The sequence below is a fragment of the Ursus arctos genome, chromosome X, assembly GCF_023065955.2.
Source record: "Ursus arctos isolate Adak ecotype North America chromosome X, UrsArc2.0, whole genome shotgun sequence".
Taxonomy (NCBI): Eukaryota; Metazoa; Chordata; class Mammalia; order Carnivora; family Ursidae; genus Ursus; species Ursus arctos.
In genome coordinates this window covers 86,743,205-86,760,594 of record NC_079873.1, presented here as the reverse complement: position 1 = coordinate 86,760,594, position 17,390 = coordinate 86,743,205, and the positions used below count along the sequence as shown (strand labels likewise).

At 41.9% G+C, this 17,390-nt stretch overlaps 1 protein-coding gene across 5 annotated transcripts in view; it reads right to left on the bottom strand.

The window, feature by feature from the left end:
* Positions 1–17,390, bottom strand: part of PAK3 (p21 (RAC1) activated kinase 3) — a 118,477-nt gene that overhangs the window by 23,143 nt on the left and 77,944 nt on the right. For all 5 annotated transcript variants that reach the window (XM_044392103.3, XM_057313696.1, XM_044392104.3 and 2 more), the window contains 5 exons: positions 6,354–6,402; positions 5,878–5,990; positions 4,039–4,156; positions 2,496–2,595; positions 1,788–1,984 (listed from right to left, as the gene is read on the bottom strand). In XM_044392103.3, the coding sequence (XP_044248038.1) occupies positions 1,788–1,984; positions 2,496–2,595; positions 4,039–4,156; positions 5,878–5,990; positions 6,354–6,402 (577 nt within the window). The remainder of the gene's footprint in view (positions 1–1,787; positions 1,985–2,495; positions 2,596–4,038; positions 4,157–5,877; positions 5,991–6,353; positions 6,403–17,390) is intronic.

Below are 17,390 nucleotides of genomic sequence, written 5' to 3'. Positions count from 1 at the left end.
CTAAGAGACAAGCTGTTCATTATGAGTTCTAATCCTAGGCTAGAAGATGCTTATAAAGATTAAAACTTGTTTCCTTTTTTCTAACAATTAACAACCCAGCTGAAGAGCGATCAATTGTAATTGGGGAACTGAAGAAGGTAATAAATGCATTACTTAGACTAGTTGCTTTACAGCGCCATTTATTTAATCCTTAAATTTTGCAGGTTGTAAATTACTCATTAGAAGGCAGAAAGCAAAATAGCCGTAATCCATTTAGTGCCTCCAAACTCTGAAGACTTAGAGGAGGAAATCCATGGAAACAAGAGGCCTGATGTGTTCTTTCACTGCTATTTCTTAATGGGCAAAGGTGGTTAAACAATAAGGATAAGCCCCAGTAATTATCCTGATGCGCTTGGTCCATAGGTCAGGGGTGGGCTTGATTAAATTCATGGAGGGCTGACCCACAAACGGTGGGAAAATGCCCCTTCTTTTCCACTCAGCCCTGCAGGCAGCTAATCAATGTGCACATCTCACTTCCAGATTGTTTCATGAGACCAGAGCAATAGCGCGTAGCATTCATTAGGGCATTCGCTCCTATCTGTTGTTTCCTAATCAGCACAGGGACTAGGACAAGAGGCCAGTGCCAGAGAGGACTTAGGCGGGGGCGAAGAGGACACTGTCCCCTGCTCCATACACGGTGGCTGCAGCTCCCAATTACAAAATGTTCAGCTGCGAAAACAACTAGACAAGGAGTTTGTAGGTTGCCTGACATATACAGAAAGCCACATATATTTGGCGTGAATATGGATTTTATGAGCTGACCGTGTAAAGACTTAACCGTTTACCAAGGACGATTCTTTTTATACTAAAGGTAAAATTCAATTTTAGACTCACTGTAGTGATGCAAACAGCATGCGAGGTGCCGTCGGCACTGGCACGCTGCATGTGTTCTGAGAGTAGAATTTGAATCTGTGCATATTTCCTTTTTCGGAAGCGGGATGCCCTTTAAATATACAACACAGCTTCTGGCTCGCCCTTAGGCGATGCACAACAAAAGAGCTACCGGCTCCCTCCAGTGCTGAAGGAGCATTTCTTCCATACTCCTTTGCCTTTTATTCTCATGATCTGTGGCTCATCTCTGAATAAAGATGGTGGGGCTAGGCTCCGAAATGGAGTTTCTCTCTTGGCAGAGGCCACCAGACCACGTAAAGATCAAACCTCTGTTTCTGCAGGAGCAAACTGAGTTACCCAACGCAAACTATTTCCATTCATTTTCTACTAGACAGTCTAATTAAGTTTGTGATTCCACAAGGCTGGCTCTCTGTCTATCTTGTGTTCCATTCAATGCCCACTGAGCCGCTGTTGCTCAATAAATCATTACTGACAATGAGACAAAATTTAATTGAAAAATTATGGGTGTTCTGGAAATGCATTTATTCACTTTGTTAAAGTAATTATAAAGCAAGTGTTTCCTAGATAGATCATTTAACCGTGGCATGCGAGAAAAATACTTTTTTTCCCACATCTGGCTTTAAAAAAAAAAGCTATTTTTTTAACAGCAGAAAACTGTACTAAAGAATTTTAAAGACCCCTGCCATTAGAAATACTGATCTCCAAGCACTTGGAAAACTGCTGGGACACTGTAGAAGATACTGAGAATAATTCGTAGTGATTTTGGGAATCAAAACTTGGACTTCTATGTCACCTGTCCCAGGAAAGAACCCGTTCTGGCCCCTTTCGGTAGAAACGAGAAATGACACTTGGCCCCGTTCCCAGGCAGGATGTACCTGAGTCTACTCCTGACTTACCCTGAGTGGATTTTCATTAAGGTAAGGTGGTTCACCTTCCACCATTTCGATCGCCATAATCCCCAGAGACCAGATATCAACTTTCGGACCATAGGCTTTTCGAGTTACAACCTCAGGCGCCATCCAGTAGGGAGTTCCCACCATAGTGCTTCGTTTACTTTGCTCGGGGGTGATCTGGGCGCAGAACCCAAAATCAGCTGCAGGGAAGAAAAGTCAGTTACAATCAATTCGATTTCTTCTTATTTTTTTTCACAATAAGTCACTTTCACATATGGCCGTCCCTTCCTCCGTTCCACACGGACCTTCCACAGCTCTGCAGCTCCTATCCATTATTACCTGACCCGACCGGTGGCCCCGATTTTAAAAGGGTCTGAGATAACCGATTAATGTGATGTCATTTTTACTAGTCCTCAATCTGGTTCCCTCCCCAGTACTGTCCCCTCCAACTTACAGGATCTTTCAGTTTTCTAGTTAGGGATTTGTCATCAGCAGGTGGAAGTCCCTAGGAATTCTGAAATGTTAAACCCCCAGAATCTGGCCGTGACCTACAGGAACACAGCATTTGAAAAAAAATCCTTTACTTCAAACGGGGCTCTAAATGCTTTCAAACCAATCACTTTCAATAGCCACTTTCTTCTCAAGACAGACAGGAAACGAGCAGAAATCCCCCGATACTCTTTCAAACACCATCTAAACCAAAATACCTACTCAATTTAACAGAGCCATCCATCCCAAGAAGAATATTGTCACTCTTTATGTCTCTATGGATCACTTGGTTTGAGTGCAAAAAATCCAGAGCTTGGAGGCACTATTGAGTCAGAAAAACAAGTTCCAATTATATCACAAAGAATTTAAAACCATGGAAGTTTTGTTTCTAGATAAATGTGGGGCAAAGGTATAATTTTATATTGTCAAGTGAAATAGATTACTGTTGTCTTATCATTTTGAAACGACGTTACCATTTACATCAATGCTATAGCTTAGCATTATTCACTACAGAAGCTCCCAAGTCAGAGTAGGACATGAAGAGTGGGGGTGTGATAAATGGTGCTAAATCCTTAAGACAACCAGACTAACCAATTAGCAATCATACTTTGACTTGGTCATCTGGAGGGTGTGCATTCGGCTTGGTCCTACACAGGCACAGTAAGTTTCTGCCTCCAGGGTATTTGATTTGGGAGGTCTGAAGGGGGACCCAGGAATCTGCATTGAAAACGAGTCCCCCCAGCTACCTCTGATGGACAGCCATGGTTGGGAACCACTTCTAGGCTATGAAGGAGCTATAGTCACTTGTTGGGAAATGGCTTTGCATCGTGCAACATGGAAACCACAGGCTCAGGGTGGAATGGTCTCCTATATATTAGAAGTTTGATTCATTGCATGAATAGAAAATACCTACGTTTGGTGGATACGTCTACATGCTTGGGCAGGAGGAAATGGGGACAAGAGGAGAGCAAGGTAGGAGGAAATTTCAGGGAACGATTTAAAATAAAAAAACAAAGACTAGCCGCAATTTTTTGGTTGTGTCTTACTGTCACTGGTTTTCAAGTTTCAGTGGGTCAGAGTTCCTACTTGTGTCTACAGACAACCTCACTACAATGAATGGGGTAGATGGTCATGCCCAAGATGAGATTCCAAAGAGGAGTGTGTTTTTAAGTACTGAGAAAAATATAATAAAACGCCCTCAGTTCTGCATGAAACTAGGGATATGACACCGTTATGGGATGAGAGGCAGACACTCAGACCCACTGGAAGGCTTTGGGGGACGTCCAGATTGTATTGGGAAAGCAACTACTGTCTGGGCCGAGGGAGGAGCTCGCTTAAATTGCCTTCTCGAAAATGTTGGGATTATAATGGTTTGTATTTTACAAGGCTTCTGTTGCACATGCAGGACAGAATGATTATCATGTAAAAATCCTCCCAAATCAGGACGAACTTCCATGCCCCCATCACTGTTTCCCAGGTTTGCTGAGACTACAACACACAGGCTTAGATGCAGCACCTTGTAAATGGCATAATAGAACCCAAAAGACCCAGAGCAAAGGAACTAAAATAAACAACAGGCTGAGAAGGGAGGGGAAGGAAAGTGCTATTAGGAAAGGGCTTGAATTGAAGTTAGGCTCCCCGATTATTTTTTTCATAGAAGAGATGTGTTATCGTTACTTTGGTGTTACACACATTCTGGATAATTGGAAATAAAGAACTGCCAGTTTTGGTGTTCTCATCTGCCAGAAACGCTCTATTTTCTTACCTCTCTGCAGACGGCTGCTATCTGGCCTTCATCCATACAGGTTTCTGTGACCACATCAGTCAGAGAGCCACCAGCCAAGTATTCCATGACTACCCATAGTTCGTCACCCACTAAGTAGCTATGAGAAGAGAAGAAAAAGACTTTGACTCAATGCCTAAGGAAGTGGGGACTCGTCTATATTCCCATTAAGAAGGTAGTTTGCAGCTAGTGTCTGCATTCGGCCATATTCTACAATAGGAGGAAAATATCAATGACGGTGATAACAGGAAACTTCTTTAGCAATAGAAGAGAATACGCATGAAAATCAAAGGATCATCAGATCTAACTGTGCACCATGGAGGAAGGAAAAGAACAAGGAGGTCTCTGGTGGCTGACTCCAGGCAGTCATTCCAACGGAAAAGCTACTTTCAATGAACAGGGTCAGTGACTAGCCATTTTGGATAACTCGAGCCACCGTGTTGACGTCTTGGACTGAACTGGCCCATGGCATACAGATTTATAAGATATTTATTCAGATCTCAGCATTATTTTTGATTCTACCGAATTAACTGCTGAAATGTTTTCAAGCAGTTTCGGAATCAAAGAGACTCATGCTTGCAATGGATATACTGTGCTGGGGTCTCGGTGCTAATAGAAGTCAGTAGCAACGCACCCATTTTCTTTACGTGGTTACTGAGGAACACACCCCAAGTGATCAAACATGGGGAGGAAGGTCACCAAAGCCCAACAACTGGGCAAATTCAAAACATCTGGAACCATCTGAAGGCACATTAGCAGCATGATCAGGTCTCTCTTTCCCTCTGCTCAGCAAGGGAGGGATTACAGTGAACGGAATGACCCCAACGATTCCATCCCGCCCTAAGTTCCACATCAATACGAAGCGAGACTTTCTATCCAGTGGCGCTCAAACCGCAGTGCCCGTGAGATTCACCTGGGAAGCCTATTAAAAATGAACACTCACAGGCTCTACCTCATTAGTAAAGAAAGCACCTGAGAAATCTACATTTTTTTTTACAAAGGCAATTTTTACAAAATTAAAAAAGCAGAGTGGAGTCACTTTACTGCAGATAGCCCATAAGTGGCACTTTATGAAGATCGGGTTTCGGCCGTAAAATTTGACTCCTTTTTTTTTTACTCCCTCTTTCCCCTCTTTCTCTGGTCCACCTGGCACAAAACACAGAGAGCAAGATTTTAAGCTCATTGAGGTTGGAGACCTCGTCTTATTTCCTTTATATCCCCCCAGAGTACACAGCACAGCGGTGCTAAACAAACACTTACTGAAATTGAATGAGACAGATGTTAACCACAAGTGAGGAGTTAGCGCTGTCTTTAAATGCCTATTTATAACCCACTGCTAATACCACTGATGAAAGAGACATTAATTACCTGGTCCAGGAAAAAGGTTTGAGATTAAAGTCTCAATTCCCTAGACCTCACTGTCAGTTAATCACAAAGCGCCCATTAAAGTGGGGCCGTTGCAGCCAGCCTTCTTCACTCAGACACCCAGAGACTGCACTGGCTCCAAATACTCGGTGAAATGTTTAAAACACGGCGGCTCTCCCTTATACGCAACAGTCTATTTCCTGCCAACACGGAGTCACGATCCTCCAAAGGAAATTACACAAACTGCTCATGCTTAGAAGCAGGACCATAAAATGTGTCTTCAAATGTTTGATGGGTGGGCAAAGTTCAGCAATAGATGTGAGACTCTCCTATTCCGTGGCATTTGAGAAGTGTTTGTAGAATGGTTGCTACATGACCAGATCCTAAATAAAATACTCTGCCAAGCACATGACATCGCATCAAAAAAACCAGTACGTAATGAGAGAAAACACTTACCTATCTAAATAATTAACAATATTGGGGTTCTTATTTTCCCTCATGACCAGAATTTCATTAATAATTAATTCCTTTTTGGGCTGCTGTTGAAGGTTCATCTGCTTTATGGCCACCTGAAGGATGATTAAAATGCAAGAATGAGTTGCAGTCATTAAACACACACATGCATGGTTTTTTGTTTTTGTTTTGTTTTATTTTGTTTTGTGGGGTTTTTTAATTTTTTAATTTTTATTTTTGGTACACAGAGTAAGGCATAAACATTCTTTATCTTACTAGACTCTTTCTCAGCGCCATAAACTCATGCCCTTTTCTTTGGTCAATCAGGAATAAACCACCCACTTCAGAAACTTTGGACATCAGTGAAATCGATTCCCATGTCAACCCAGGTGTCACCCATTTTGTCAGGCATAGGAGAAGAAATGTGATGGAGATGAAAGAGAGGGCAGTAAAAATCAAGATTGAATGGGAACACTCACCTCTTGTCCTGTGGCAATGTCTAGCGCTGTGTAAACAGTTCCTGATGCCCTGCGAAGGTGAAAGTTCTCAGATGAATAGGCAATCCGAGTGTTACCGTATACTCGATTTGAAATAAGATGTCATTATTTTTAGGAGAGGGAAATCGGCAAACTTGAGATTTCAAGGATGAAATAAGAAAGGGACAACCATTTTGTGTGAAAATTACACCTGAGACAGTCTCAATGCCCCCCTTTTGGTGGGCTAGGAACTCCGGTCAGACTTTCTGCAGTAACGAACTGAGCAAAATAGCCTTGCTCCTTTTAGGAAACTCCTGGGCTATTGTGAACACTCCCTGGGTGTTGCAACAAGGAACAGGGCAGTCCTCTGATTAAACCAAAGTTCTGTTTAGGAAAGAATGTATCATCTCTTGTTTAGGCAACTGTATAGGTCAATCTTTTCTTTTAGCATATGGACAGAGTGGCTTTTTTCCCCATAGATTTGTAATTAAGAATATTTCCACCTAGGGGCACCTGGGTGGCTCAGTCGGTGAAGCGTCTGCCTTCGGCTCAGGTCATGATCCTGGAGTCCTGGGATTGAGCCCCTGTCGGGCTCACTGCTCAGCGGGGAGTCTGCTTCTCCCTCTCCCTCTGTGCACTCTCTCTCTCAAATAAATAAATAAATAATCTTAAAAAAAGGATATTTTCACCTAACAAATCAATCACACTTGGTGCTGTACTTACCTATTGCTGTAGCTACACAAAGCAATGAACATCATGGCTTTAGTGGGTTTTTTTTCCTTTTTCTAAATTTTTCAGCAGCTTCTACTGTGAGGTTTCCTTCCAGCCCACCATCCTACAAAAATCTATCACTCCTTAGGCCTTGGGAGCACTCATACTTCCATTCTAACTTCCATTATAGGGGTCCTTTGCTTTGCAAATAGCAATTGTCTAGTTGAGGCTGACTTCACAGTAAGGTTCTTTGAAACACACAAGCATTCTGAACTACCTTCCCACCTCTGTCCCCAAGAAAAAGGAAAAGCCTCATCAGTTTCGTTGAAATGTTTGATGAATAAAGGAATAACAGTGGAGATCTGTCCTTGTGATTCACCAGATATTATAATGCTCCAATACTGCTATTTAAAATTTCTAGTAACTATTATTTCTCCTTTGCTCTCTGGATCCAGGAATTCGTTTCTTTCTTTTTTGTTTTTTGTTTTTTTTTTTAAAGATTTATTTATTTATTTTGGGGGGGGCAGGCAGAGGGAGAGAGAGAGAGAACCTCAAGCAGACTCCCTGCTGAACACAGAGCCCAATGTGGGGCTCGATCCCATGACCCTGGGATTATGACCTGATCTGAAACCAAGAGCTGGATGCTTAACCGACTGAGCCACTCAGGCGCCCCTTGAATTCTTTTCTGTCAGCCATTTCTTTGCCATTTGTCTCCTTCCTTCTACTTGGATGAAGCAGAATATTTCTCACAAGCCTAGGAAGTTTATATTACCTGCTCCAAAGGAGTAAAATGAGTAGGGTAGTATGAGGAATATTTGACTACTAAAAGAGATCTGAGTTCTAATATTTCCGATGTCAACAAGCTGTGTGACCTTGGGCCAGTCACTTCCCCTCTCTGGGCTTCAGTCTCCTCAACTCGGAAAATAGTGACAATAACAGTAAAAATATATTGAGCATGTTAGACACTGCACTAAGAACTTCATATGAATCACCTTATGTAATCCTTACCATATTTCTATAAGGCAAGTGCTACTGCCCCCACATTACCTACGAGGAACCTGAGGCTCAGAGAGGTTAAGTGACCTGCCCTAGGTTAAACAGTTACGATTCAAGTCTGTCTGACTCTCTGACCTGTAAAATACAGCAAATGGGCCACTTTATTTCTAAGGTTCTTTATTTTTTAAAAAATTTCTTCTTAAGTAAGCTTCACACCCAACATGGGGCTTGAACTCCCAACCCCGAGATCCGGAGTCCCATGCTCCACCGACTGAGCCAGCCACGTAACCTGATTTCTAAGGTTCTTTAATTCCATGATGTACAATCCACAAATTCTACTGCTCTCTTCATTCTGCATAGGTATTTAAATATCCGTTGCAAGTAGACTAAAAAGAAATCACCCTTACTCCGTAGGGACCACCTAAAGCAGGACTTGCAAGTTTCAGAAATTCCTCAGGGTTGAAGCTCATGTTAAACAAAGCAGCCTCCCAATTTTGTACTTTTGAGATTCTGGGTTCAGAGCACGCAGTTGGTGCTCACTAAGTATTTTGTGTGTGTGTGTGCTCATTAAGCATTTGCTGAATGAACAAATTAATAAAAGACTTTTCAAGCAAACATGCGATTGCAATAAAACCTTTCCTTTCTGTGAAGGAAAACTGTCTTCTTCTACTTAAATCAACATAAAACACTTCCCGCGTGGAATAAGCTCTCAGACAGTCCTGATTTCATGGGCCGGTCTGTGATTGGTTCTTCTGAACTCAGGATCTCCTGGGTTCAAAGGAACAGATCACCTGGACCCCACATGTGTTTCGGCTGCAGGAGCTCTGAGCAACCCCCTAAGTCTGTTTGCAGAATAACTTGGTATATTCCCATACATGTAGGCCACCCGCATATTTCCTTCAGGTGCCAAAAAAGTGACAGTATCTGCAAAATGAGATAATAGCATCGACCTCATGGGACCCCAGAGAATCCAATGGCACAATCTATGTGGCATTTAGCCCCTGGGCCCAGATCAGGGCTGAGAACCGACATGGGAAATGCTACTATCATTTGTTGCTGTTGCTGTTACTGGTTTCACAGTAGAGAATGCCTGATTTACTTGGTGTTATTTGGCCCTTCCCAATCTCCCAGTCAAAACATCCTTGCTTGTGTCTGTGCCTCTTTTCTAAAAAGGCCAAAAGCCAATGGGGACCCTACTAGAACACCTTTCAGAGGTTCCACATTCTTTTTTTCCCCTAGTGGTTTTGCCTTTTTCTTTCAGTTTGGAATGTCTTTATCAGACGAGACCATATGTAAAAAGCCTCCAAATAAATTGGCAGCTGCTCCAGTTAAAGCTAGGGAAGGGAGGCCCAAAATTCCTGCCCCAGCGGCCTCCCCTTATTCACCACCCTGTCCCCACCCCCAATCCCATTTCCACTGTCCCAGGAGCTAAAATTGTGATTGACTTGGAGTGCAAAGGGGATTAGTGTTTAACATCTCCAGAGATTTACCTTTCAAATCCTTGGGTTTTTGGCCCCCAACCTCCCTCAGCATTTCATTGTCTTAAATTGCTAGAGTCCTAACCCCGGAATCCCAATATCCTGGGTTTTGTGGCCTTCTGTGGTATAGAATTGCCACAAATCCCTACTCCACAGAGGTTTAAAAGCCCTGAAACTCTAGTAGAACATCAGTTATTAACTCAAAAATTAGTTTTTCTCCTCACTCTCCCTTTTCCTACCTTATCACACATATGTAACTGTCTAGTGAGAGCCATTTTCCCCCTTCTTCAACTCTTGTTCCCAGCCTTAAAATGGCAATATCGTCCTCTCCCCTACTTCCCACCCCCACCAAACAGGTTAAGCACTTGGAATTCACCATTCTGACCAACAAGTTATTGGCTGGTCCAACTTCGAGCCATCACAGTATCCTCACCTCAAACACACAAAGTCAGGTACTAACCTGCAGAGTGCCTTGTCTCCAACTCTATCTTTGCACCTCAAACGCTTCTCCGCACCACAGCTCTGACGCCTTCCCATATTCTAATTTAAGACTCAACCGGTATAAATGTCAATGCCTCTCCTTCTCTTATTCATTTACCAAAGTGCTCCCTTTGCCCGCTCAAGGTTATGAACAGTAGTCCTCACCCCCATCTCCTCAAACCTTCCCGGGTTCAGATCCCACCAGTTCCTAGTTGTGTGACCTTGGGTAAGTAATCTTAACCTCTCTGTAGCTCAGGAATAAAGGATCCAACGTATACAGTGATTAAAGCCAGTTCTGGTATACACATTGCCAATACATACTAGCAATAACAATCGTCATCATCATCCACAGACTACAATTTGGGACTTTAATGCATATATTAGGGAGCAGTCAACCTAATAACCTAATAATAATAATAATGGCTATATAAGTTATTATTGGTTGACTATTCCCTAATATATTGCATTAAGCTCCCAAACTGTAGCCTGTGGCTCACTAGGAATCTCTTTTAAGCAACTGGGAGTTTCTGAGATATTTGATTTCTAATTTCCTAAGAGAAATTTTACATTTACCTAAGGCGGAGCTAATGAAAATATCACATACATTTCTTTTCAGCCAGAATGATACCAACTTTTGATTACATTGCATAGCTCACTGATCAAAAGCTCTGAGCAGCGGTTAAACAGTGTTTGCTTAACTGAGTTTGAGAAATAAGCTATTATTTAATAAATATAGCTCAATAGTTGTAATTATTCATAACCCAGAGTTCCTAAAGACAAGTAATTGAAAGGATCCTTGGTGGTGAAGCTGGGAAACAACCTCCTTGTAATAAGTGAAGCACAGTAGTGTCTACTCCTAAAGAAATGATCTTTGAGCCAACAACATGTCACACTGATCCCCCAAAACCGGGCCTTGTAACAGCATCTCAACGGCTATCTTTACAAAATCAATCAGTCACTTTAATAAAAAATGTCAGTATCAGGCAGCACTTTAGGACATAAGGATGGCAGGAATCAAACTCACAAATGGGAAAGTTAAGACTCCCAATCCTCCAGTAGATTGCGCTGGTGTGCTAAAATGATCAACGTTGCTGCTTTGATTTTTATGCCATTTAATTCTATTGGTCGCTATTATCTCTCCATTCCAGTTATATTGAAGCCAGATTGCTGTGGGGGAGAACACTTGTTTATGATGGGGACTTTGTTTATTCCAGACCTCAGTCACTCTGATGGTATAAAGAAATCGTGCCTTATCAGGACTCCAGGGAAAACAGAGATCATCCAGTTTAACCTCATTACAGATGAGATGTCTGAAGTCAAGAGAGAGGGGGAACGTGCCCCAAGATGACACAGTTAGTAACAAAAGCCTCCTAATTTTGAGCAAGAGTTATTTCAGTGAACCTACACTACGGTTCAAGAATATTAAACCAACAGATTGCTCAACCGTTGGGCCTCATCATCAATTACAGCATGATGAGTACTGCTGGGTTCCTGGCATCACATTAGATGTTTTATCAACAATTTCTTCTTGACCAGGCCAAGCACTTAATACTCAAATGGAAACACTGGCATCTAGCCTAAAGGGTCTAGAAACAAACAATTCACTACTTCTCCCTTCTCCTCCCAAGACGAGTCCGTTTAATTATCAGCAATCTTCATCAGGTTTTGATGTTTGCTGCTAAGAGCCAATGTCAAACCACGATGATGAGTAGCTGCCAAGGCAGCAATGCGGGAAGACTTAAAATTTCAATAAATCACTCCGATTTCAGCATTGAAGTGGATTATAGGAGGGAAAGAAAAGCAGGCAAGTGAGGCGAGGAGGAAGCTCACAGGCTGAGAGAAAAGGGAAGAGGGAGAGAGGACCGGAGGGCTCGGTGAAGTCCAAAGGACAGCCTCGTGGTAATAAGAGCGAGGAAGCCAGAAGGGTAGGGCAACATTCACATTTAAGGTTTTATAAGCATAAATCCAGTGCTAATGAGGTCACAGTCAGGGATTTAACCCACATTGAGGATGGCTGTGTTTTAGATCTGCTCGTCCCGCTGCTGCTGCTGCTGCTGCTGCTGCTGCTGCTGCTAGAAAAGGCTGTCTCACTTACAGACATACCTTTCTTTCCATCGGCTCTCTGTAAATGGGTGAGCTCACTTACCGCTCGCCCTATACAATTTTGCAAATGAAGACACTGGAAGGGGGAGATGGGAAAGTAGCCTGCCCGAGTTTACACAGTTTGTCAGCAGCTGAATTCAAAACCACGTGAGTCTGACTCCACGGCCCATGCACTTGACCACCGCTTCACGTCTCCTAACAGACCTTTAGCATTTCTACCTCAATGCTAAGTGCAAGCGTGGCACTTCCTAACGCCCGCATTTGTCTCTACTGCGCTCTCAAGTGCCTCCCTAAAATATTGCTCTTGCCACTCATTTCCTGCTTAACTCAGTCCACGTGCCCCTGGTAAGGCATTTACTTTGTCCCTGGACACGGTCCGGTTGACCCCTTTGGCATAACCACAGGAGCCGGTTCTTCCGTTTTCTGACTCGGTTAAGATTGCTCACGTGGCCAAGAGCGGCCTAGTTCTTAGGACTGGACTTTACGTACTGTTAGTGTTTAAGGCATGGTTACTACTTTGCAGGCCCTTATCTGGCTGTATGAATGCACCTGACGTGAAGATCTTCCAGTGCTCCTGCACGTCTGTCTTGCGGAGGCGCACGCGCTCCAGGCTTCGGGAATGGGGCCGAACCGTGTCACCGCTGCGCGCAGGAACTCTTTCAGAGAGAGCCCCGGCGTTTCCTTTCGTGTCATTTGCCTCTTAAAAAAATGTATCACTGAATTAATAAATAAATAAAATTATGTAAAAATCATGTTCTCGCAGTACCAGGAGGTGGTACTGTCTTTAATTACTGGGATGATTAATCGGAACACGGAATTTTCTCTTCTTTAGCTAAGGCATGACCTTCCCCAGAGCGTCCTCGGTCATCTAATTTTAAAGAGAGCTGTAGCACATTATGCGTGTGGGGCCAGGGAGCTCAGCGGGTTAGAGTCCAGTGATAATGAGGCCACAGTTACAGGCCTTAATCCCTGGAAAGGCCAGATAATTCAATGACTCACTCCAACATGAAGTCTAAGCAGCTGTTTCACAGTGCGTGCCACTGGTTTCAAGAGGGCCTAGACCGGCAATGGGGGCAGGCGGCTTAACACAAGCTCATTACGAGGCCTGGAAAAAACAAAGTGCAAACTCCACTAATGGTGGTTGATTGAGTGGCATGATCTTTCTTTGCAAGGGACGCACACAACACAGTGCCTTTAAGAGCATTAAGTAGAACAAAGAGCGTCTTCCAGGGCTCCATAAACATTGTTCTTCACAAATGCTAATGTATTTCCAATCTCCTTCATCACAAAGCCCATTACAAAGCTCAGACAACATCTATTTAGTGCCTTGTAGGAGTGCTCTACCTTGTATGGCCCAAAATAGATCTGATGAGGAGGCAAATACTTTTGGGGTGGGTGGTCCCACCCGAAGAATCAGCGCTGTAAGCACACAAGACACCACTTCTGCTCTTGCCCAGTTTCTTGAACAAAGAGAAATGAGTCAGAGGTTTTATTCTCAGCACTTATCCCCGAGTTCCATGCTGTACACTGCTTTGTCGGGTTCTCTAAACAAGCTGTTATTCATCGAGACCTTTAAGAAACAAGTTTCAAAACTATTCATCTTCAATATGGGAACTTCATGTCAACGTAAGAAGAAGAGGGCTCCTCACTGAGTAGCCAAGAGAAGTCTGAAAAATACCTAACAGGATAGATTTTCTTTCTCAAGCCTGAAAACTAAAACTCATTTAGAGGTCAGGGACTGAAGGCTTACAAAAAAACAAAACAAAAAAAATCCCAAAAAACCAATCAACCAACCAAACAAACAAACAAAAAAAACCAAGGTTTGCCTGCAAATACGAATGGATTGATTGTATCATCATTCCACAGAATTATATGATTGGCAAAGATCCAGATGGTAGACAAAATGCCTTTGGCCAAACGTGTTATCCTTAAGCGCAGGAGGAAAACGGTTTCAAGAAATGCTCCCATTGTCACTTTCTGACAAATTAAGCCGTGCGGTTGGTCTAATCTACGAAGAGCTGCTGCATACAACCAAGGTACTTGGGCATAATACAGACGTGGACTATGTTGACCAACGGATCCTTCAGGAGAGCCTTTTGTTTGCCATATAATATCTTGTTGAAAGTTCCTTTCCTAAACATTTTCCCTTCTGAAACTCCGTGTGGCGATGAGTTTTTAATATACTCCTAGATTCCCAAATAAATGAAGACGGCTGTGGCGGTGAGGGTGTGGGCAAACAGGCACTCCCGGACGTACGTTGTTCGTGGGCAATGTCAAGTGGAAAGACCTCTATGGAGGGCAACTTGGACATTAAAAATGCACAGATCCTTTCATGTAACAATTCCACTTTGGGCAGTTTAAACTAATGATCAATTTGCATATGTATGAAGTGGCTTGTTTGTAAAGATCTTCACTAAAGCTTTGTTTATACAAGCAAAATATTGGAAAAAACTAAATGTCTATCAATGGGGGCCTGATTAAATATATCATGGTCCGTCCAAACTAACAAACAAAAAACACTGCATCTGTTAAAAAGAATGCAGTACTGATATGGAATCATCTCTAAGATAGGCAAATAACAAAATAGGAGATTTATAGTATATTACCACTCCTGTTAAAAATAGAGCCACGAACAGATACACACACACACACACACACACACACACACACACAAATACACACATACACAGAAATGTACCATATGTGCCCAAATACAAGGTAAGCTATTCTTCCTCCCGGTCCCCCCACCCCTGCCAATTTCTTCCTCAGGACAAAGGGGAATTGCCTTATATTCAAATTCTTATAAAATCGCTCATGCGATATGGTAATTCTCCATATTCATTTATTTTTATCCATAAAGTACTGTTTTGGAAAGACAGGTTGAAGTATTCTCAATCAATGCCAGTTCCGGATGCTCATAGAAACTACCTGTCAGAATTGGAAAGGATGTAAATAACTTATTTCTGAAGGTATGTTCAGAACTGCAAGTGTTAGATGTCATAAATGAGCTTTTTAAAGGTCACTTTTGAAATTAATGCAGTGAAAAGGGCACCGTAAGCCCAAGATATTATAGTGCGACCATCAAATATAACAGTGAATACAACTGATTGAAACATATTGAAAATGTAAAGCCCCGTGAACTTATAACAAGTTTTTTAATAAAAGAGAATGCCTCCTTTCGACCACTTAAAACCAAAACACCCCTCATTGAACACTTTTGGAAGTAACTTGGGCTTCAAGTCCTTACACTGAAAAGGTCAATTATAAGCTTAAGCATTTATCTTGATTTGACTGTATGAACTATATTTCAGGGTAACCAAAGACACTCGGCTGATGAGAGGTAAAGTTCTTTTCAATAAAAGCATTGTAGTTAATAAAGTGCAGAAGGTAATTTTAAAAAAGGTAAGTTTTAGAAAATCACTATTTTGTAATCCCTAATTTAATAATTGATTTGGGCAATACAGTCATCAATAGATGAAACCATTAGATGAAAGGCTGATGAAGAACTTTGCATTGGAGGGGACAGGGAGTCTCCCCTGAACCTTCTGATCAATCTACTCAGCACTAAACAAAGGGATGATCAGACACTGTGTGCCTTCTGATGTAATATGAAATACACATATGAAGAAATCGTGCCAAAATTTGCACCTGAATCCTATTAAGCTCTTAGAACCAACTTCCATTTATAGGAAATACAGGGAATAGAGCAGCAACTTAAATGACATCAAATGAAACTAACAGACAAATCCAGAAAGTGGTACATTCTACAAGACAATGACTAGTTTCTTCAATAAGTCAATGGTAGTGGAAAAAGAAGGGGGACTGCTTTAGAGTACAGAGATTTAAGAGACACGACCGAATGTCCTATGTGGATCTTCTTTGGATGCTGATTGGAAGGAATCAACTATAAAAACTGCATTTTTGAGACAACTGGGGAACTCTGATAATAGATGATATCAAGCCATTGTTGAATTTTTGTAGGTGTTATTATGGTATTGTGATTATATTAAAATATTGATCAATGTTGAACCGGGGCAATGAGAATATGCACATTTCTGTATTATTCCCTCTACTCTTGTGTATGTTTGAAAATTTGTAATAGAAATTGTAAAACGTGGTAGAGGAGAGAGTTATGTTGTGAAGATATAAATATACACCTACAAAACAGATCCAAAAAGCAATCATCTTAATGTTATAGGAATGGGTAACTGCAACCAGAAATAAAATATCCAGGGAAAGAATAGTATATGGATTCAAAAATATTATATCCAAAGATGTTAGATGAAATTCAGATGATGTACTTGGATAACTACTGGGTGATTCAAAACGGGGCTCTAATGATTACAAAAACAATGATATTAAAGATGCATAGGAAGATTTTGAATTATACTCCTCATGAAACGTAAGAGTAGAAAAACTCTCCCAATGCACACATTATATAATGTGTGGTTTTAAATATGTAAATGAGAGTGATTAACAAGATAAATATCAGAAATAGACATTCACCATTTGTATATCTAACAGTTTACATTTTCAGATAAGTCAAAAACCTTTTTTATAAAAATTACGTCATTGTGTGACGTTACATTCGCGCATACGTGGCGTGTGTGGGTGCGTGCGTGCGTGTGGGTGCGTGCGTGTGTGCCTGAGTGCACGGAGAACCTGTGAAAATTTAATCTAAGAAACCAGTAACAAATCTTTTCTGGAGCTTTCCTTTGTACAAGATAACAAGGAGGCTAAGGCACAAGGCTTGGAGGTACATTTACTTTTCACTGTCTATCCTGTGACCCGCCTGAGTGTCACTACACCATGCCCAAGTATTAACTACTTTAAAAAAATCAAAGAAATAAAAATTACAGTGCAGCTTGTATCTCTCTCTGTTTCATGACACAGTCCCAACAGGTCTTTTTTAGCATTATTTCCTGTTAAGTCCCCTGCCAGACTGGAGGTTTGACTGTCCATGAGACTGGTACGGCTGATTTCCCTCTTCTGGTCTTTCTTTTTTTTTTTTTTTAAAGATTTTATTTATTTATTTAACAGAGATAGAGACAGCCAGCGAGAGAGGGAACACAAGCAGGGGGAGTGGGAGAGGAAGAAGCAGGCTCATAGCAGAGGAGCCTGATGTGGGGCTCGAACCCAGAACGCTGGGATCACACCCTGAGCCGAAGGCAGACGCTTAACCGCTGTGCCACCCAGGCGCCCCTCTTCTGGTCTTTCTGATACGCATTCATCAAATAGTTGCTAAGGATTTCCTTTATGCCAGACACTGTTG